At 38.8% G+C, this 21,486-nt stretch overlaps 2 protein-coding genes across 3 annotated transcripts; both read left to right on the top strand.

The window, feature by feature from the left end:
• The first annotated feature begins 2,925 nt into the window (after nt 1–2,925).
• On the top strand, nt 2,926–9,720 carry notum2 (notum pectinacetylesterase 2). Of its 2 annotated transcripts, XM_052559511.1 has the most exons (12): nt 2,926–3,201; nt 3,312–3,646; nt 3,929–3,981; nt 4,612–4,707; nt 4,812–4,872; nt 4,954–5,030; nt 5,112–5,211; nt 6,215–6,403; nt 6,941–7,041; nt 7,150–7,297; nt 7,474–7,521; nt 8,527–9,720. In XM_052559511.1, exons 2-12 carry the CDS (start codon nt 3,333–3,335, stop codon nt 8,825–8,827), a joined length of 1,488 nt encoding a protein of 495 aa, XP_052415471.1. In that variant the 5' UTR covers nt 2,926–3,201; nt 3,312–3,332; the 3' UTR covers nt 8,828–9,720. The 2 variants fall into 2 exon arrangements, with proteins under 2 accessions (XP_052415471.1, XP_052415470.1); XM_052559510.1 differs by having other exon boundaries at nt 4,954–5,211.
• Nucleotides 9,721–13,217: 3,497 nt separating this feature from the next.
• LOC127959105 (C-C chemokine receptor type 7) lies at nt 13,218–16,270 on the top strand. The gene is made up of 3 exons (XM_052558099.1): nt 13,218–13,342; nt 13,537–13,577; nt 14,391–16,270. The coding sequence occupies exons 1-3, from the start codon at nt 13,327–13,329 to the stop codon at nt 15,456–15,458; spliced, it is 1,125 nt and encodes a 374-aa protein (XP_052414059.1). The 5' UTR covers nt 13,218–13,326; the 3' UTR covers nt 15,459–16,270.
• Nucleotides 16,271–21,486: the final 5,216 nt, after the last annotated feature.

Consider the following 21,486-nt stretch of genomic DNA (forward strand, 5'->3'; position numbering starts at 1 on the left):
GCCCAGGGAGGACTCCTCATCCCGAGTTAAGCCGAGGAAGAGGTCCTGTTTTTCGTGTTAAGCCCAAGGAGGTCTCCTGTTTCCCCGTTAAGCCCAGGGAGGGCTCCTGATACCCAGTTCCACAAAGGAAGGGCTCCTGATCCCCTGTTTAGCCTAGGGAGGGCTCCAGATCCCCCATTAAGCTCAGGGAGGCCCCAAGTACAGCCCTGTAAATTTCCCAAAGTATTTTTTGGGGGGATGGGTAGTAGTGCTCCAACCGTAGAGGCTGAGGTGGGGGCTGGGGCTGGGGCTGGGGCCGCGGCCTCGGAGGCAGCTCCGCCATGGCCTTCCGAGTACCCTGATCTGCCATAGCCTCCCGAATCCCCAGATCTGAACGGGTTCCGTTCTGGAGGCCCTTCAGGACAGACACGGGACAGCGCCCCCCCACACTCCACCTCCCTGCTGGAGGTTGTAAGGACGTGTGTGAGGCGTGTGCATGAGGGCAGGATGTTATGTCAGACTCTGTTCCATGTTTTGTGTGTGTTCCTGTCCCCATGGTGTTGATTTCTTTCCAGGTGTTCCCCGTTTGTATTAATTTGATCCCAGGTGTGTCTCGTCTTCCCATTGACCTGCCCTTTGTATAAATAGTGTTCCAGTTTATAGTTCCTTTGTCAGCTGTTGTATATGTTGTCTCCCCCTGTACTCCGTGTAATTCCACATCTTTGAATTAAAATTCCATTTTGAAAATCTCCAGCATCTCCTCGCTCCTGTGTAACATGACTATTATATATATATTTTTAGTGGAATTTTAAAAAAACAATCTGGACAATCTTGGATGATAAGTGGAGTCTCACAATCTCAGTGCGTCTCACCACTAACCTTTTACTTGAGGCTCATTGATGCCTGATTGACATTGAAGGATGGTGTACATTTCAGTGGTCTGACTTTAAGAGGGCCAGACTTGTCGTCTCTCAGATATACAAGAGTTTAATAAATATGGAAAAACACTCTACAAGTTATATCAAAGAGAAATGGATGATTGAAAGTGGGATATTTTTTTCTGATGAAGAATGGTCAACTGTATGGAAATTTCAGTGGAAATCAACTAGGTCACTAAATTGGAAGGAGTATTGTTGGAAAAACATTATTAGATATTTTATAACACCAATACAAACAGCCAAATACAGTAATAACACTTCAGAATGTTGGCGAAACTGTGGATGCAATGAAGCAAACCATTATCATATATTCTGAATGCCTACATATTCAGGAACACTGGAAAGAATTAAAGGATGCTCTTGAACATATTTTTAGAAGAGACATACCTCTACAATTCAAACTACTGAATTGTGGTTGTGTTAGTTTAGTAACTATTGCTGTAGATAACAAATATCTGATGGGCGTCATTTAAGCAGCCAGTAAAAAGGCAATCACTCGCAAATGGTTGCAACAAAAGAGACCGACATTAGATGACTGGATAGATGTGGCCATAAAGATTTATATGATGGAAAAGATTAGCTTTTTTGTTAACTTAAAGAGAGATGTTTTTCTGGAAAAATTGAGGAATTGGGTTGCATATGTATCCGAAAGAAGATCAGATTTTGCTTCTAATAGATCAAGATTAATATACAATGTATATGTTAATAATATATGTTTGTATGTGTATGTAATAATCATTTTCATAAGTCATTTGAGAATAGAATAAGCCATCTGAGGTTCTTAAGGATTGAGTTTAACTAAGACACATGTTCTTTCCCTGGATGTATATAGTTTCTATGTTTCTATGTTGTATTGTGTGTATGTTTTTTGGTTTTTTTTTTTTAGAAAAAATTGTAAAAGAGGGAGAGCAATTATATTTTGAAACAATCTAACAAACCTAAAGTACAAGTCATACTTAAAACACAGCAAGTAATTGTTCATACCTGCATTTGTTAAAACACTTTGTTATCATAATGAGCAAGATAAACACAAAATAGCAAAAAAATAAATAAAAAGAGGGCCAGATTTCAATTATCACTACGTCAGCCTAAAGCTGTCATAGATCAGCACTGTATCTCACTGTTCTTGATACGGATTTGCAATTTGTTAATTATTTCTGAATTAATAGATCTAATTATTTTGTAGTAATATTAGATGCAAAATGTTGGCACTTGGTTCCTTACTGTTTATCTGGTTTCACTGCTTTGAAAATAATATAATTTTGCTGCAATCGTAGCATGCTTATTTTAATTTTATAAAATAATTACTGAATTCATATAGATTTAATCTTTAATCTTGTTGAGTGTGGGTTATATGCAGCAATTTCTGGATAAATTTCTCTTATATTACCACTTGATTACAGTAATATTTGTAGAAAATTCTCATGTCTAAAAAAGAGGCCCTGGACAGAGCTTATACTTAGATGGAAGTGCTCTAGTTGGCCAGACTCAAAGACAGGTCTCCTATACCAAAGGTTAGACGTAAAGACATGTCTCTTATGCCAAAGATGTAGCATACTTTCCATAACATCATTCATTTACGTATACATTTCATCGTGATTGATAAGCAGAGTGGATAATGACAGCATCAGTCTATCAGCTGTTGCTTTATGTAAGGCAACCCTGTGCAATCAATCAGCAGATACTTCAAAAATCTGTGCACAATTCACTCACTTCCATTTCTTCAATTTGAGAAGACTCTACTCTTTTTTGAAGGACTAATTTCATAGGATTATTTCATAGAGGTTTCATAGGATTATTATTCAAATGAGTGAGGAGTTTCTCCCTATTAGAGTGAGCAGGGAGAGGTCTGCTCCAATGACCTAGAGCCACATGCCATGTAGCTGCAGGGTTATGCAGGTATTTCAACCATGTAGGTGTTTAAATCAAAGTCGAGCCCGGTCTAGGGGAGGGTTGGGAGGGCTTGTTGTGAGACTAAGTTAGGTGGGGAGGGGATGTCTTTGAAATATGGTTGGGAGAGCGCATGTTATCTTTTCTCCTCGCCATTAGACGTCCAGGTTTGGTGTGTCATTGGTTGCAGCCCAGAGCTGGCACCAGCTCAAAGGGGATGTTGAAAAATGCAATCCATATGGTGGCACTATAAAATCTAGCACAGACCACAACCAAAGACCAAGATCTGTTCAGGACACCGGTGCCGACGCAATTCGAAAACCACATTTTCTGCATTGCCTGAGGATTTTTGCTCTCTAAGACGCCCGGGGACCAGGACCAGTTGCTTTAAGGGGTGAGTGTTGATCACTTAAAGTTTATCACTTCTGATTTCATTGGTGGTGACAGATTAAATCATTAAATTAATTTAGTTTCATCGCAGACTGTTCCATTTGGCCTTTCTAGGGAGGTCCTGTCGGATTTGATATGAATATTCTGTCTCATGTCATGTTCCTGCTTCTGCTGGGAGTCATTTCTTGTCAGAACAACAATCGAAATGCCAAGTCAAGTGGAAAACCTGCAAAGAAACCTAACAGCCAGGCTAAAGAGACAACCCAGCATGGCCCTGAAGATGACCCAAACCTTGCGCCAGCAGGTGCTGGTGATTCCAGTAAAGAAACTAATTCTGGAGGTCGTGGCACCACCCAACAAAGCGCATCTGTCAACAAGCCTGTTGATGAAATGAAGCTGCACTTTCTTAAGAACACATTAGTGACATGCAATGATGGTACTGCTGCTGGGTAAGACACAGCACTAACATCCTCACTGCTAGCCAGAGGTGCATAAACTTGGCAATTTGTAGAGCAACAAGGTCATGGATTTGATTCCCAGAGGAAACAGTAACTGGTAATATTTAAAAATTCAATGTGGCTTTGGGAGAAAAGAACATCTGCCAAATCATGAATGTACACAATTGTTGCAGTGTTGCAATGTTAAGTTAAATATCAGACCTTTGACAGTTTTGTAAATGTCCTCATATGGCTATGTTCCCTAGACCATCTATATTTATTTGTGGCCCCCAGGTTTTACCTAAAGGAGTTCAAAGGAAGTAAGAGATGGCTGATATTTTTGGAAGGTGAGTATTTAAAACGAAGTTAATTTTGTCGAGAGAGGTCAGCAGGCTTAAATGCAGTGCTCAGCGTTATTTTGACGGCTGGTCATCTTCTTAGACATAGTTTTTCTTGCTTTTTTGGAGCTCGTCACATCACATTGGTTCACCAGTAAGTTGAGAAGATCTATAGTGTCACCGGTCTAGAAAAGTAACATGCGATGTTGAATTAGACATGAGATGTTGATTTAGACATGACAATATTGAACAATGCAAGAGGGAGAACAAGGTGTAATCACACACATCATGCAATGTCTCTGTCTTTACTTGGAAAGTCTTGCCAAGAGGAAGCAACTTTAAATGGAGAGGGGAAAGTCTAGCAAACGTACATGCAATTGTAATAATACTTAGCTGTAACTCCAGTCAAAATAACAAGCTAACACAGATTCATTGTACACTGTGCTGTTTTGTGACTCGACTAATTCAAACTAACTGTAAAATAATAAAATAAAACAGTAACAAAAGCTGTGTTGCAGGTTTTTGTTTGAACAAGGTAAACACTGTACATTTGTGCCAATACAGTCCAAGCTATGTACATTTTGGAAATCTGCACAAAAGAAGAATAATGTTAGATTAATTCCAATTATTCTCTTTTAGGTGGCTGGTGCTGCTACAACAAAGAGACCTGCGATTCCAGATACAAAACAATCCCCCGACTTATGAGCTCAGCTGACTGGCCACAGACACGCAAAGGTAGGCTGATATTAACCACTCACAACAACAACTTGCTTCCTTCTAGCTAGCCTTGCAAGCCATACCTCTGTGATTCTTACTGAAAACAACCTGATTATTTGCAGGAAGTGGTTTACTGTCAACTCAAGTTGAAGAAAATCCACACTGGTATAATGCCAATATTGTGTAAGTATTTTAATTAGCTTATTTATATAAGCTTTTTAATAGACATCTAACTTACTTATGTATCTTATCTGATGTGAACAGGTTTGTTCCCTATTGTTCAAGTGATGTGTGGAGTGGTAACAAAGCAGCATTAAAGTCCAAACAGGCAAAAGAAACAGGTATTTTTCAGAGATATTTTTTTTTTGTGAGACTATTACATTTTTGTTTGTTTGCAAAATTAATGATTTATTCCACCACAGAATATGCTTTCATGGGATCTCAGATCATTCGGGAAGTGATCAAAGATCTTTCCCCAAAAGGATTGAAACAAGCCAAAGTTGTGATGTTGGCAGGAACAAGGTGAGGTCTCTGGCTGTGTTACCAAACTGTTTTAGTTTGGACAAAAATACTTGACATTGCTTTGTATCTATTGTTTTTGTACATGTTTGTTAAATGATGGGCTGTATTTGAGAGATTACTTAACAGTATTAATCCTTAAAATACAATTACTTTTCCTCAACAATTTTTTTTCTGCTATTTGTTTCCACAATCCAAGAAGCATAGCTATTATAAATCCCATAATTAGATTTGAATTCACTCATAAACAAAGAAACCATTAGAGACCCATTACACCTGTTGCTGCAGTTCTAAAAACAAGATGCTATGAACAATTGAAACAGAGCCATCTGGAGTACCATGAAATCCTATTCCCGTCCATGGACCACCCCTTTAGTTTTACCACAACACTGACCGAAGCACTATTTTCAGCACATCCTGTTGTCTTAAAAAGGGAAGTCGTGGCCTAATGGTTAGAGGGTTGGACTCCCAATCGAAGGGTTGTGAGTTCTAGTCTCGGGCCGGACGGAATTGTGGGTGGGGGTAGTGCATGTAAGGTTCTCTCTCCACCTTCAATACCATGACTTAGGTGCCCTTGAGCAAGGCATCGAACCCCCAACTGCTCCCCGGGCGCCGCAGCATAAATGGCTGCCCACTGCTCCGGGTGTGTGCTCACAGTGTGTGTGTGTGTGTGGTCACTACTCTGTGTGTGTGCATTTCGGATGGGTTAAATGCAGAGCACAAATTCTGAGTATGGGTCACCATACTTGGCTGAATGTCACTTCACTTCACTTAAATGTTTACTGCAGCCTGTAATGCTATAGACAATGACATAATAACTATATATGGCCTGCCAAGGAGGCAAAACGAGTTCTGGGGATTCCTTCAGTGTTAGCAACATGTTTTGTTGGTTATCCCAAAGCATTCCTTGAAGCAATTTGATATTCAGAACAATTTGTAGTTCACTGATTTGACAAGGTAATATTTTGGGACTGAATTGACAGCACTTATTTTTTCTTTGCGTTAGTGCTGGGGGAACAGGTGTGCTGCTGAACATTGATAAGGTGTCCAGTCTTCTGGAGCAGTTGGGGGCTGATGCTCAGGTGCGCGGCCTTGTCGACTCAGGCTGGTTTCTGGAAAGTAAACAGCAAAAAGCTCCTGATTGTCCAGAGAGTGCCTCCTGCACCCCTGTGGATGCCATAAAAAAAGGAATTCGGTAAAGTGACCCATTTAAATAGGACTTCAGTACTTTATATTTAATTTCATAATTATTTAAACTATAATTGAAATATGGTTAAAGTGTACTGCTGAATGCAATGACAAGCATTTATACTATATACGCTTTTTTAAACATGCTAAAAGCAAAATGTACTTTAAAGTAACTGAATTATTATAAAGTGAACTTTTTTTATAAGTTCACTACAAGTCTGTAAACAAACAATGCTGTGGATGTGTATATCTTTAAGTTTATTAATTGGCCCTATATTTAATCTGTAAGGACAGAATTTTTTTTATTTACTTTTGAGATATGATCTACACTAGTGCACATTCAATACAATAAAAATCACAAGGGATAAAAAAAAAAGGTTTAAAAACTTTGTGTGTTTTGTTTCAAAAGCCAGCTGCAATGTTACTATTGCTTATGATTTGGTATTTGTATATATCAGTCATCCTACAATTTTTTCCTGTATACATAAATTAATTCTCAAAATGTGCTGTTTTTTTTTTTTTTGTGATATTATGTCTTTTTTAGGTTGTGGGGTGGTGTTGTTCCAGAAAAGTGCAAGCAGCAGTATAAAAGAGGAGAGGAATGGCAATGCTTTTTTGGACACAAACTGTACACATACATAACTGGTGAGGGTGTGCCATCTGTTTGATATGAATGAAAACATCTTTACAGAATTGGTTAATGTTAATAAGACTTACTTCCTTAAAAATAAAAGAGGATATGTCCCTTTTTAGCTCCATTGTTTGTAGTGCAGTGGTTGTTTGATGAGGAACAGTTACGAGTGGAGAACATTTATATGGGCGGGCAATCGCTCTCAGAGCAGCAGTGGACCTACATGCAGAACCTGGGAAAAGAGTTTAAAAACTCTCTCAAAGATGTTACGTGAGTGCATTTCTGACATATTATACTAGTATATCACTTAAACTACCTAAATATGTCTCCAAAACAGCTTAAGAGTTACTAGTTGAACAATCACGTCAAGATCATGTCATGCAAAGTATTTTTTTATATACATTTATATAATATATAATATAGATGTTCTGCTGTTGTTGTTTTAGGGCTGTGTTCGCCCCCTCCTGTCTTTCCCACACTTTGATTACCAAAAGGTAAGGACACGCAGGCACCCCGAGACACACTCCTCATGGGTGAGCTCATACGCCTGCATTTGAGCACTCGTCCATCATGATGCATTCTGAGTGTCACCAAAATGCCAGCTCATGGTTTCACGCTTAATTAATGGCCCACTGTATGAGCTCAGCTGAGAGAGCAGTGCGGCAGATGATTTGTGAGGTGAAACACAACACATGATGAGGTCAAACTTACAGCAGAGCAATTTGTTTTGTGATTCCAGAAGTTTCAAGAAAATCTGTAAGTTATTAATATATATATATATACATATATATATATATATATATATATATATATATATATATATATATATATATATATATATATATATATATATATATATATATATATATATATTACCAGTTAAAAGTTTGGAATAATTAAGATTTATTTGATTTTTTAAGAAGTCGCTTATGTTCACCACAGCTACATTATTTATATCAAAGACAGAGCAAAACAGTAATATTGTGATTCTTGTTGAAATCCAGAATGATTTATGTCAGAAAATTTTGCTTAACCACAATCTTATCAGATATCTTATTTCTACTCTCTTTGTTAGCTGTATTGTTGCTTTCAATCACATCACGATCTCACATTAAAAAGCTACATTTACTTACGGAGCAGAACCTTATCAAGGGGAATTTCAAGATTTCTACATTGTTTGAATTGCAGTTGTTTTTAGAGTTATGTTCTGTAGTTATACATCATTTCTTACATTTCTTTAAAGGAGAACATTATTTAATCATATGGGAATGCTGAATTTTTTTTTTGTCTCTTATGTTTACCAAGGCTGCATTATTCATTTCTTTAACAGGAACACTACACCACATTTTTTGCATTCTTTCTGCACCTATGCACTTCACTTGTGACTGAGACTTCCTGTCAGAACCCACTTCCGAATTAAACAGGACAATTAATGAACACTGATTCAGAAAGCAAAGGTCTATTTTGATTCAGTGCTGCCTAATTTTTCTCTCCTTCAGTAAATGGATGGATTTCCAGATCAAGGGGACGTCACTCTCTCGTGCTCTGCAGTGCTGGGACAGAAGTCTTCAGGAGGCTAATAAAAACAGCAAAATACCTCTAAAGGGCTGTCCCTTTCATCTCATCGATAACTGCCAGTGGCCACAGTGCAACCCAACCTGTCCAGCCCTGATTGACCAGGCCACACAACAGGAGATGACCCTGCTCCAGGTGCTGGCCAGTATGGGTTTGGACCTGCAAAAGCTTGGCTTGGATGTAAGTGGAGATATTTCGGCCAGCATGGTCAGCAGTGGTGGCTAAATTAGCATTAGCGGCGGTGGTGTTCTCATCAACACAATTCACCTCATCCACACTTTTTAGAGATTGTTCAGTGGCTTCCTCTCATGCCACTTCCAGAGAAGGACCTGGGTTTGTCTAGTGAACATGTCACTGGATTTCAGTACCGACAGTCTGCCTTTACAACTGTGTTCTAGAATGATTTTGGGTTCTCCAAGCAAGCGACTCTAGCTAGACACAGTTAATCAATGGTTATCACAACTGCTAATCTAACTAATCACTTCCATATGAGAACTGGTGTCTGAATTCAATGCTTTAGCTAAAACTGTCTGACAACATCAGTGTACCAACAAAATCATGAAAAGCTGAATTTACTGTTAACTAAAACTGAAGAATGTACAAGTTGATAGACAGCAAGGACATTTAGAAGGATGTTTGGCTTTCCATCACATTCTGGAGAAAAGCAGTGCGCAGATTAATAACAACAGTTGATTTTTTTCCTTTTTTTTAAAAAAAAAAGGTGACAAGAAACCAGAACACTGCAATAACCACATTCATCCAAACATCCTGTAACAATACTTACTCTATGTTATATATCTGTATTATTTGTGCATGCTGTTTTAAGACATTGTAGTCCATTTTGCATACAAGAATCATAAAAATGGCACCCAATGATAATAGGTTATGGATAAATGTGGTATCTGTTTAATTGTGCCTTATATATGAATAAGACGTGTAGTTACATATTGATAACCAGCTGAATGTCCTTAAAAATACATCATGAAACAAAAACATCTATTTGAAATGTAATTATCTTACAGTCATATGATTATACTCCATGCCTATTTTCATGATCTGTAATATCGTTTGACATTTATAGTTGGTTTGACTTGTCTTGAACACTAATAAAAGATGAATGAAAGCTTTTATATGTACAATACGTTTTAGACACCTGGTATCTCAATGCGTGTGTGTTGTTGGTATCTGGTATTCCCCAAGTTATGGAGACCAAATGTCCCCACAAGGATAGGATACCAGTCATTTTTGACCTTGGTACTTTTTCTGGTCCCCATGAGGAAAACAGCTTATAAATCCTACAGAATTAAGGTTTTATTTATTTATTTATTTATTTATTTACTTTTTACGTTTTGTGTGAGGGGTAGGTTAAGGGGCAGGGATAGAGTAAGGGGGTAGAAAATACAAAACCTATTACATCTATGAAATGTCCCCATAAAACCTGGAAACCCAAAGTGTATTTGTGATTTGCTAGAATGGTGTGTTAATGTGCCATAAGAGCACAGAGGAACCGCATGGCAAAAATCATTATTTGGTTTCATGAGTAGTTGACTAATGGAAGCTGACTAATGAGAAACCGCTTAAAAACTTGTCTTTGTCCATTTAAAAACAGAATGGAATCCAGCGGTGAATGGCACAGTAGTAACTTTACAAAAACACTGTGGTTAGACGACTTAACTTATCTGTTTGAAATGTGATTCTTGTTCCAACCTAGAATGATTTCCGTCATACATTTTTGTGCTTAACCACAATCTTATCAGTGATCTTATTTCTACTCTCTAGGTTAGCTCTATAGTTGTTTGCTATCTTACCACCATCTCATTGAAAAAATAACTAAAATCAACCAACTAAAATCAACCACCATTCCCCATCGTATCAAAATACTGTGTTGTTATTTTGATAAGTTATGTCTTACTGTTTTTATTAAAACCACCATCAACTATTTCCCTCAAGCTTCTATGAATTACAGTTGCATACAGATATAGAGCAATATCTAAAAGTGATCATAGGCTACTGTTTTAACGTGCACAGCACACGCTTGCGTGAACTTTGGCAAACTGTATTTTGTTTCTTTTTTTTTTTTTTTTTTTACTAAGTAGAAGATTATTTTAGGCTTGATTTCTGGTAGGTCTGCAAGGTTTTGTTTTCCATGCAACTTCATAGAAGTTTAAAGCTGCGACTTTGTGTGGGAGTTTCATGAGTAAAAAAAAAATCATGTATGTCTTCACATATGTGATTAAGCAAAGGCATGACTAAGAAACTTCCCAGAAGAGTTAGAACAAATCATGTCTAAAGGGAAATTTTACAGTTATATCCATGTATATAAACAATTCATTATGAGATTAACACGCCAGTAAGGGAAACAGGGCATATGTCAGAGTGCAGACAGACTTAGCCCGGCTTCCTGTACACACCAGTGAGTAGTCTTACTAACGGTCTAAGGTAACTTAAGGTTATCTAGCTGTTAATTATAAAAACCCAAACTCTAGAATCTATTAATATTTCAAAGAATATGTCCAGTGAATAGCTAAGAACTTGCTTTGAAATGAAAATAGAAATGATCAAATGTGCTTACATTCATGGTACAACATTGAGAAGTGTATTGCATTGCTTAACTGCTTAACAATATTCAGTGTATTCTTCAGTATTTGCAAAGGAATATATTGCATTTAACTTTAACGTGCTAAAAAGCTATTCAAGCGCTGCCTCAGCTCTCACCCAATAATAGTTTAGATTCTGGAAATCTTTAATGGATATGAAGAGTTCATTTGCAAGAACAGATAACTCCAATTTTACCAATTTTCAAAAATCATGTTTTTTCATTGTGCATTCCAATTAATCTCAATCAAACTGCAGTTGGGCTATTTTGATTAGGTAAAAAAAAAAAAAAAATGCAGCTAACCCAAACAATAAAAACATGATAACATAACAAAAACATGATTTTTGAGCATTTATCTGTTTTTGCCAATAAACTCTTCATATGTAATTTGCAATTCATTTAAAAGCACATAAGAATCCTTCTTTATTGTAATAGCTAGTAAATACCTATTTTTATATATTTCTTTGGTTTTACAAGTTACCCCAAAATCAGTCAAGTGGTCATGGGTTTCTTAGGTTTCGCACCATTTGACATACCAAAAAAATAAACCATTGCGGTTGGATAAGTTACATTTGACCATTTTTATTTAAACAACTGTCAACTATTTCTCTTAAGCTTCTATGAATTATAGTGACATACCGATATAGAAATAGACTGTACATAACAGTGATCATAGGCTGTGCACATGCTTGCATGCACTTTGGCAAACTTTCCGTGTCACAGCGTGCATTGGTTTGTTTTTTTACTAGAGGTGGTTTGAGAAAAGGGAACTTTCATTGGTGTGTTGTTTTCCTTTCTGATTGTAGGGTGGGGGGATGTGTGCTCCTTTTGTCTTTCTTTCTCTTTTCTCTTTTGTCTTTTTTTTTTTTTTTTTTTGAAACTCAAGTTTGATAGCTACAAACAGCCCATGACTGGCATTTAAAGTATACAAATTGTCTTGCCTTTACCCAGATTATTTTGAGTGCAACCTTTTTGTTTAGTCTTCTGACATATTTTTAAATCCACTGCATACATTGTATATATAGTTCAGTCTTAAGGCCACTTGTCAGTCAATAACCAAAAAAAGTCCCCACAAACACCAGTGGTTTCAGTATAAACAGGTAAGTGTACAGGTGATTGTGCCAGTGAGGTTTATTCACCATTTGTGTGAGTTAACTGCACCAATTTTTACACGCAAATCACCTGAGTTGTGGCCGAAACACGTCTTCCTGCTTAGGCCTCTTTTCCTGGCAGCAATGTACACACAAACCCGCAGCTGCACACATGTAGCAGTGAGTGTACCTGTGCAGACTTGAAACTTGATGGAGGGTTGGGGGGTGGGGGGGTCTGACAGTGATTGAGGACAAAGAAATTTAAAGAACCAGAAGTGGAGGAAAGCAAGTTAAATTAATTCTTGTTGTTGTTGTCGTTCCTTTATAGTCTGCCTTATCTGTAGTCTGCACTTGTGTTAATGATTTTGACAGAACTTGAAATACACTGTAAAACAAAACAGAAAAATCAGAGAAATCCAGAGCAATCAGAGCATGATACTTTACACACACACAGACACACACACACACATACACAAAACAGCTTTTTACCATCAAATAAACTAATTAAATTTCTTGTAGTGGATAATTATATCATAATAAAGTCATCATAATAAAGTTATAGCATCTAAATTTATACCCTACTGGTCACATTGTATAAAGGTCGTTTTACCATGTGCCACAGTATTGTGGTTTATCTGTGACTAGTAAATGACTATTTTGTTTAAACTCACAGTGTTTAAGAAATTAAAGCAGAAATTATATACAGACAACAATATTAAAAGATTTAATATAAATTATTAATATAAATTATTTTAAAAGAAATTATTACCGGTTTGTTTCATTAAAAGAACAGCAGGAAAGTATTTAAAATAGAAATGAATTTATGTTTGAGGACAACTATATGGTTGTACAAAGGTAAGAAATGAAGTTGTTTTTCTTGAAACACAGCGCAGGCTGTGGTGAAAACCCTTTCCTCTGGTCTTGGCTTCGAAGTTAAAAGTGGTGCTTCACCTTTTAAACGCAGCAGATGCAGAGCTCTCGTATTCACTGTGTTGTTAGCAGTGTTGGCGAAACATTCAAAGAGAAAGTCTTAAATCATGCATGCTTTTACCGGTAAGTCTAAAAATGTATCTGTTGAATAACGCTGTTAAATTTATCAAATAGCTTTACAAATCTATAAAAATGTACAGGATTTGGTCAAAGAGAAAGGATCAATTAGTGTAGTTCTACTTTTTCTCTTAACCTTTTACTTAATGAAATATATAATTTTGTGTATTTTCTGACACATTGCATTTTTTTATTGACAGTTTTTTGCCCTTTGCTGCTGATATGGTCGTGCCAAATAAAGGTAATTCATTAATTAAACCTAGACAAACTGCACTCAACTTTCATTTAACCTCAATGGTTCGCCCCAAAATGAAAATTCTGTCATTATTTACTTGCTCTATTCATAGTTCTAAACCTTTATGACTGCTTTTGTGTAACACGGAAAGAGATCTGAGGGTGAATGAAAAAAAATCCGTCACCATTCACTTTCACTGCGCACGTTTTACGCACAGTGAACGTGAATGGTGACTGAAGCTGACATCTTTTGTATGCTACAGAAACAAGTACATAAATCAATAACGATTTCCAATAAGGTTCCATTAGTTAAAGTTGGATAATGCTTAAATTAATGTGATCTTGTCATGACAATACAATACTTTTTAAAGTATTCGTTAATCTGTTAATGTTAGTTGTTAATTGTTAGTTCATGTTATTAATAATTCATGTTAATAATATTAACAGATACAACTTTTATGTATTAGTAAATGTTGAAAATATGATTAAATAAGATTAATAAAAGGCTTTAGAAGAATTTATTTCATTATTAGTTCATGTAGACTAATGTAGAACAAATAGAACCTTATTGCAAGATGCCAGAATTTCCATTCTTGTGAGAACTATTCATTGTACTTCAAGAGGACTGCTTGTTTGTCCACACACCTAGTTTTGAATCCAACTTTGTATAGCAGAATGGGCTTTCAAACACTTACACAGTTAATCGTAAAACAGGAATAACGTACAGATTTAGACTCTCAAGGGATTGTAAATTAATAGAATAATGATACCGTTTTTCTTGAATGGTTTTTGAGAAGCGTCTGCATTACCTTTATTTCAGAAAAGCTGGTCCAATGTGACTGCTGAATACCAAATGCAAGACAATTCCACAACAGAGAATGACTATTCCACAGAGACGGTGGATTACAGTGATCTTGAAATAATGTGCGATAGAGGCTCCAACCGTTCCTTCCGCGCTTGGTTCCTGCCCACCATCTACACCATTATCTGCCTCCTGGCCCTCGTGGGAAACTTTCTGGTCATCCTAACCTACCTTTACTTCAAGAGGCTGAAGACAATGACTGACGTCTACCTGCTCAATCTAGCCATGGCTGACCTGCTGTTTGCAATTTCTCTCCCCTTCTGGGCAGCTAGTTTCATGAGTAAGTGGCACTTGGGTCTGTATCCATGCAAAGCCATGTTCACCATCTACAAGGTGAGCTTCTTCAGTGGTATGTTCCTACTCACCTGTATCAGCGCAGATCGCTATTTCTCCATAACAAAGGCTGTCTCTGCTCATCGCTGTCGCTCCACTGCAGTCTTTTACGGACAGGTGTCTTCTCTGGTTACTTGGGTAATGGCAGTGATCTTTGCTGTACCTGACATGGTGTTCTCTGAAATCAACATTAATGGCACTTGTATGGCAAATGGTTCCAACTATGAAGACTACCGCATTAGGATGCTGGTAAGTCAGATGATCCTGGGTTTTATAATTCCAACGGTTGTCATGGGGTTCTGTTACACCTGTATCATCAAGACCCTTATCCAAGCCAAGAACTTTGAGAGGAATAAAGCCTTCAAAGTCATCATTGCTGTGGTATCTGTCTTCGTGTGCAGTCAACTACCCTACAATGTAGTCATGGGAGTGACCACTCAGGAAACAACAGATTGCAACAAGGACAAGAGTCGCCTTTACGCTTTGGATGTGACCAGAGCCTTGGCCTTCTTGCGCTGCTGCATAAACCCATTCCTGTATGCCTTCATTGGGGTAAAGTTTCGCAATGATCTCCTGAAGCTACTGAAAGACTTGGGATGTATCAGCAAGAGCCACCTCATGTACACCCACTGCGGTAAACGAAGATCCTCTGTCGGCCTGGACACCGAAACCACAACAACGTTTTCCCCCTGAATGCTCCTGTCTGTTAAGGACCAGATTCCAGAAAAACAACAAAAGTTTTGCCTATGTTACATAGTGGCAAATCGATTCATAAGCTCCATTCTGATCAAGGTGCCTGTGGAGGACCATATGGTGCCATATACTGGCAGTGTTACTAGTGACTTATTGTACAAAAACTTCCCGCTTTGTATCAACAAGCTTCTCACTTCTTGTTATTGACTGCGCTTCGAGAAATGTCTATCACTCTTTGTTATATGATGTAGCCATTTTGTGTTTAATATCTTGTTCTCAATATCAATATACTGTATATTACACCTGCTTTCAAAAATGTTTAAGGCTAACTATCCACCAAGTTCCTTTACTCTGTCTGAGATGTTATCAAAATAAAAATGTTCTAAAATAAGTGACTTTATGGCGTTTTGTGTGTTGGAAACATGTGCACAACAAAATAGTTTCACCCTCTTCAGTTGCATGCTAAATATATGTAACGCTAAAATAAAAACCGAACAGGAGAAATAAACTTATAAAAGTACAAACACAGAATACAAACATAGAACATTGTTCACTTGCATGAAACTGTGAACTATTCCCTTCTTTGGTTTCTCACCCACCTTATTAAAGATGTCATTTATACTCAGCGTCTGTGGTCACAGTCAGTACTATGTGGTTGTGTTGAGTCTGTGTTAAGGCTGTTTCACACGGGAGGCTGCAAGCATTTACCACTTTCTCTTGTTGTGGATGGGTTTTGTCCAATTGAGGCGATGGTCAAATTGCGGTCTTCGAGCAGACATTAAACCAAAAGTTACAACTGTCAACATCACCTTTGTATTTACTTAAAATAAAACAACAGAAGTTTGTGTTTGCATCATTCTGTCATTAACTGTTGTCATTATTTACCTTTTTTTCTCGTTTGGCATGAGTGAAGATGTTTTTGGTAATTTCCCTTGAGTTCTATTACACTTAAAACAATCTTTTATTGTTAGCAAGGAAGAGAAGTCATTTTATCGCTTCACATGATCTGTGATTTTTTTTTTTTTCACTAAAATTTCATTTACAATGTTGATCTTATTATGGTGAAAACGGTGTCTCAGACTGGATGCTAGATGCTGCTTCAGCCATCATATGGTAGAATATCCAAAAAACGATCAACAAGCTGATAGAAGTCAATCCATTTCTTTGTTGGAAACGTTTCAGTGATGAAGTATAATTGTTGTTATTGTAAATACAAATTTTTCAGGCCATGGAGGAGAATCAGAGATTGTGGGTCACATTTGGTCGACAGACACGAAACACATTTTTTTAATATATATTTATTTCAGTAAATGACAACCAAAATCAAATCCCTAGGAGCTTGTTCACAGTTTTGTAGCATTTAAAAATTATGGCTTGATATAGGCCTACTAAAACAGTTAAATTAAAAGACATGAGCCCAGGATATTAACGCAAAGTGTTTAATTACACGTTAAGTGTTTCTCCCTTTAGAAATCCATAAAAACAAAACAATTAACAAGGCTTATGCATTGAACAGGCAGTTGCATTTAAAGTTCATATTTTGGGCTCATCTGTTTTCCTGCACATAGTATGCTTTATTAGTAAGGTGTGCACAGAATGTGGTATTTTAATATCACTGTCTCCTTTATATGAGAGGAAAATGCTTAATGTGTATGAAACAGCACTGTACACATGACACACATACAGCAAGATAATATAACTTCACTTACCTGGTCTGTCACTTGAAGCAAACATCCATCCCTTCTTAAAAGTCTGTACTAAAAAATAGCTGCCTGTTGTGCTATTTAATAAAGCCGACTGCTGTAGCATATATCCATCTTAGATGTGTTGTCCCTTTATTTTTAATTTGTATATATACTGTTTGAATGATAGCTTGGTAAATCTGTCAGCGATCAAATATTCAGTATTGCTTCTCATCATAAGTACTTTATCAGCACAGCGCGAGACGTTCATATACTTAAATCACATAATTTATGTCTCTCTGATGATTGGTTTTCATACCAGAAGGAAGGCTAGCCTCCATTGCTAGGTTTCTTTTCTCAACAAACAAATTACAAACAAACAAACTTGAAAATGAAGAGATACTACACAAGATACGTGGTCCTGATTCATGGTCCTGAATTCCGTAAATACTTGGAAAGCCATGGAGTTCACAATGTTACCTCTTATAGATGTCAATCCTTGATTCCCCCCTAAGAAGGCACTAAAAAGTAGGTGGCAAATGTAAAATAATGGTTGTGCCACAGAAAGGATGTTCTATTCTGATTTGCTTAGCAGAAATGAATGTTGGCTGCATGCTCTCAAAGTTGAAGGAACTTAAGGAGGAAACTGAAGAGGCAGAGTATGAAGAAGAAAGTGATGATGAGTTGACACCAGATGACACCATAGTCTCTTACAACACTGGAAAGTTGGGGAAGTCGTGGCCTAATGGTTAGAGGGTTGGACTCCCAATCGAAGGGTTGTGAGTTCGAGTCTCGGGCCGGACGGAATTGTGGGTGGGGGGAGTGCATGTACAGTTCTCTCTCCACCTTCAATACCACGACTTAGGTGTCCTTGAGCAAGGCACCCCCAACTGCTCCCCGGGCGCCGCAGCATAAATGGCTGCCCACTGCTCCGGGTGTGTGCTCACAGTGTGTGTGTTCACTGCTCTGTGTGTGTGCATTTCGGATGGGTTAAATGCAGAGCACAAATTCTGAGTATGGGTCACCATACTTGGCTGAATGTCACTTCACAAAGAGAATACGGAAGGAGCTCCAGGACCAACGTAAGCAAGAGAAGAGGCAAGAGAAGCCAAAACAGCTCAAGCCAGTTGAAGTCACCAGATGCCTGGAAGTATGATTGAAGACCCATCACTGCAGCTAGAGATATCATACCTGGAGGCATCCTGAAGAGTGAGCTGTAACCTGTATAACCACCTGGCATGGATGATAACAAATGCATCTCCAGAGTTAGGTGAGGACGCCCGTGCGAAAATCAGTCCTAAGCAGCAAGAAAAAGTTTTCAACCTTGCCCAGGATGTCTGCCAAGCAGTTGCCAATATCCCAACACCAAAACATGTTGGGACCGCTTTGCACATCCTTAAGGAAACCAGAAGCAAGTTGACTGTCACTCTTAAATAGATTTGGGTACAGCATCAGCTACAAAGAAGCACAGAGATATATTACAACAATGGCAATGGCAGTTGAAGAGCAGACAACTAGGGATGGGCCTTCATACCAACGAACCTGAAGGTTGGACGATTCACACAGTTTGCATTTGATAACCTTGACTTCAAAGAGTACACAAAGGATGGACGAACACTGCATTGCACAACACACATCATAATCCAGTACAAGAATCCAGATGAAGATCCCACACCAATGGTCAGTTTACTTCTACTGAAAACTTGCCAACCAGCCCTGGAATCTTCTCAGCCTTTTCAGACCAAGGAAAGCCACCTCAGTCTAAAATATCGTCAAATGAGTCGCTCCCTGGTTGGAGTTGAATCAGAGCCTAAGCTTCCTGTGTGTCTAGCAGAACCTCTTGATCACCTGAGCATCCTCTGGCATTTAGTGCATAGCTGCCCTATTGTACTATTGGAGGACCTGAAACCAAGTTGTGTGCTCCAACATAGAGTTCATTCCAAGCATTTCTCTTCCCAGATACCATCCCTCAAACTGTGATAAGCTATGGTCCCTTCTTCCCCAAGTCACCAACACACCCAGATGTGGTTGAACAGTCTGTTAAGTACTGCATGGATGTGTCAAGAAAACATGGTCAAGAGTATGCCATCATCACATGTGATCAAGCAATCTATGAGGTGTTTCTGAGTATGCAAATGAAGAACAAAGAGAAGTATGCCAAACTTATCTTGCGCATGGGTGGCTTCCATATTGCTCAGAATTTCCTTGGAGCCATTGGGCATTTGATGCAGTCCACTGGAATCGAAGACATCATGGTCAAAGCTGAAGTCTGTCTCCATGGAACAGCAAACAAAATCATCAGTGGGAAAGACTACTATGCAATGCTGCACGCCCACACTATGGTGTATGCAGCCATGTTTGCCCTACACTGGGAATCATTTGCCATGAAGAGAAGAGAAGGACCTGGAGTACATGTGTGTGCTTAGCAACAATGTTCAGCTACTCCTAGATGCCCTTTCAGAAGAGGATGTAGAGAAGGCAACTTCTTCGTGTGCTGATGCAACTGATCAACTTAAAAAGCTGACATGTTTGATGGCTGAGTTTGATGAAGCACATACCTCACCTACCACAAAGTTATGGCTAATGTACATTGATATGGTGATGATTCTTAGACGGTTCATCCATGCTGAGCATGCAGGTCTGTGGGAGGAACACCTGGCTGAAGTGGAAAAGATGTTACCATACCTTGTAGCTACTGGCCACTACAAGTATGGGTCCTGCCTGCCCCACTTCCTAGAAGCTAGGAGAAGTTTGCCTACACTGGCTCCAAACATCTATAGGGAATTCAAGGATGGGAAGTTCACTGTACATCAAACACAAGGACGGTTCAATGGTGTCTGGACCAACATGGCACTTGAGAAAACCTATAACCGTGATGCCAAGACAAAACTCTTCACTGGCATCAGTCAGAAGCCAGCGGCCATGGAGAAATAACTTTGAAATCTCTTCCAGTTCTGACAGCTGTGTCAGAGCAGACAAAGGCTATGGCACACCTGGATGCAGATGACACCAAACACCACAAGGACAAGAACAGCCAAGGTGCAAAGGAGGCAGAAGGTGTAAGGAAAATAACAGATGTCATCAACAATCAGATGATCAATCCTTTCACATGTGAAGAACAGGAGCTGATCAACATTTCAACAGACCACAAAGCCTCATCTGCTGACTTGATCTGTGCTCGTGAAAAAGGACTGGAGGCACTGGCTGCAGCAAGAACAGACCGTGAGAAAGTAGCCCAAATTAAACTTTCAAACTTCGCAGCAAAGCTACAGAAAGGTCTATGAAGAGGAGAGTGCAGTTGTGCGGAACCTGTGCTTTGTTTAGGACTTAGAGGAAGACAGGAAGGTGGAAGTGTTTGGCCATGAAAGGACAAGTTGCCCAGCCTCCCTGTTTGAGCCAGATCCGTCCCTTGACCAAAGTTATGCAATGCATAAAGGAAACTAGGCAAACTACCTGGCTGCATTTAAGACAGCCTTTGCAGGATACACCTCTTGTCAGCAGATTGTCAGGTTGAGCTTCCAGAACTTTCCTGTGAGAAACATGAGGATGCAGATACCAGGATGTTTGCTCACATTGCATACTCAGTACACATTCTACACCACAAACAAGCTATAGTGGTTGCAACTGATACAGATGTGATCATGATGTGCATGTACTACATCACACACATGGATGGGCTGCAGGAGCTGTGGGTGAAGATGATATCCTTCTACCTGTTCATGCCATCACAGAAATTCTGGCGGGAAAGTATGATGTTGCAGCATCAGATCTTAGATCCCTTCTCCTCAGCACCTACATACTTACCGGATGGGACACAGTGAGCTATCTGCACAGAAGAGGAAAAAGGCTGGCCTACGCAATTGCTATTAAATACCTGACAGACCTTCTACCGCTGTGCAGGTACGGTGACCCTGAGGAAAGCCTGGATGTTCAGGAAGAGGTTATAACAGCAGTGTGTCACTCTATGACAGGAGTGACTTTGGTGGTACTCTAGATGCACTGCGAGCCCATCTCTTTGTGAGCATCAAAGGAGACGCGCGTTGCCTTCCACCAACTGAAGACGTCTTCCTATTACACCTTCACCGAGCCCTGCATTAGTTGGCTGTGTGTGAGCGGGCACACATGGTTCAGCCAACCTACCCAGCTGCCACTAATTTTGGGAGACAACTTGTCAATGGCAAGTTGGTGGCAACCATGATGCTGAAAGAGGCAAAACCTTCTGAACTCAAACACAGCCAAAACTGCCGCTGCAAGAAAAGCATGTGTGCCCGAGAATGCTCCTGTGCAAGAGCCAATGTAAAGTGTTGCATTGCATATCTCTGCACCAGGGACCCCAACAGATGTTC

The sequence above is a fragment of the Carassius gibelio genome, chromosome B6, assembly GCF_023724105.1.
Source record: "Carassius gibelio isolate Cgi1373 ecotype wild population from Czech Republic chromosome B6, carGib1.2-hapl.c, whole genome shotgun sequence".
In the NCBI taxonomy this organism is placed as follows: domain Eukaryota; kingdom Metazoa; phylum Chordata; class Actinopteri; order Cypriniformes; family Cyprinidae; genus Carassius; species Carassius gibelio.

What these genes read in the sequence shown, in the direction of transcription:
- notum2 (XM_052559510.1), top strand. Translation starts at nt 3,333, where the DNA reads ATGAATATTCTGTCTCATGTCATGTTCCTGCTTCTGCTGGGAGTCATT. An exon ending in CTGGCCACAGACACGCAAAG is followed by an intron (nt 4,708 to 4,811) that starts GTAGGCTGATAT and finishes GATTATTTGCAG; the next exon opens with GAAGTGGTTTACTGTCAACT. An exon ending in GTGATGTTGGCAGGAACAAG is followed by an intron (nt 5,212 to 6,214) that starts GTGAGGTCTCTG and finishes TCTTTGCGTTAG; the next exon opens with TGCTGGGGGAACAGGTGTGC.
- LOC127959105 (XM_052558099.1), top strand. An exon ending in TATGGTCGTGCCAAATAAAG is followed by an intron (nt 13,578 to 14,390) that starts GTAATTCATTAA and finishes CCTTTATTTCAG; the next exon opens with AAAAGCTGGTCCAATGTGAC.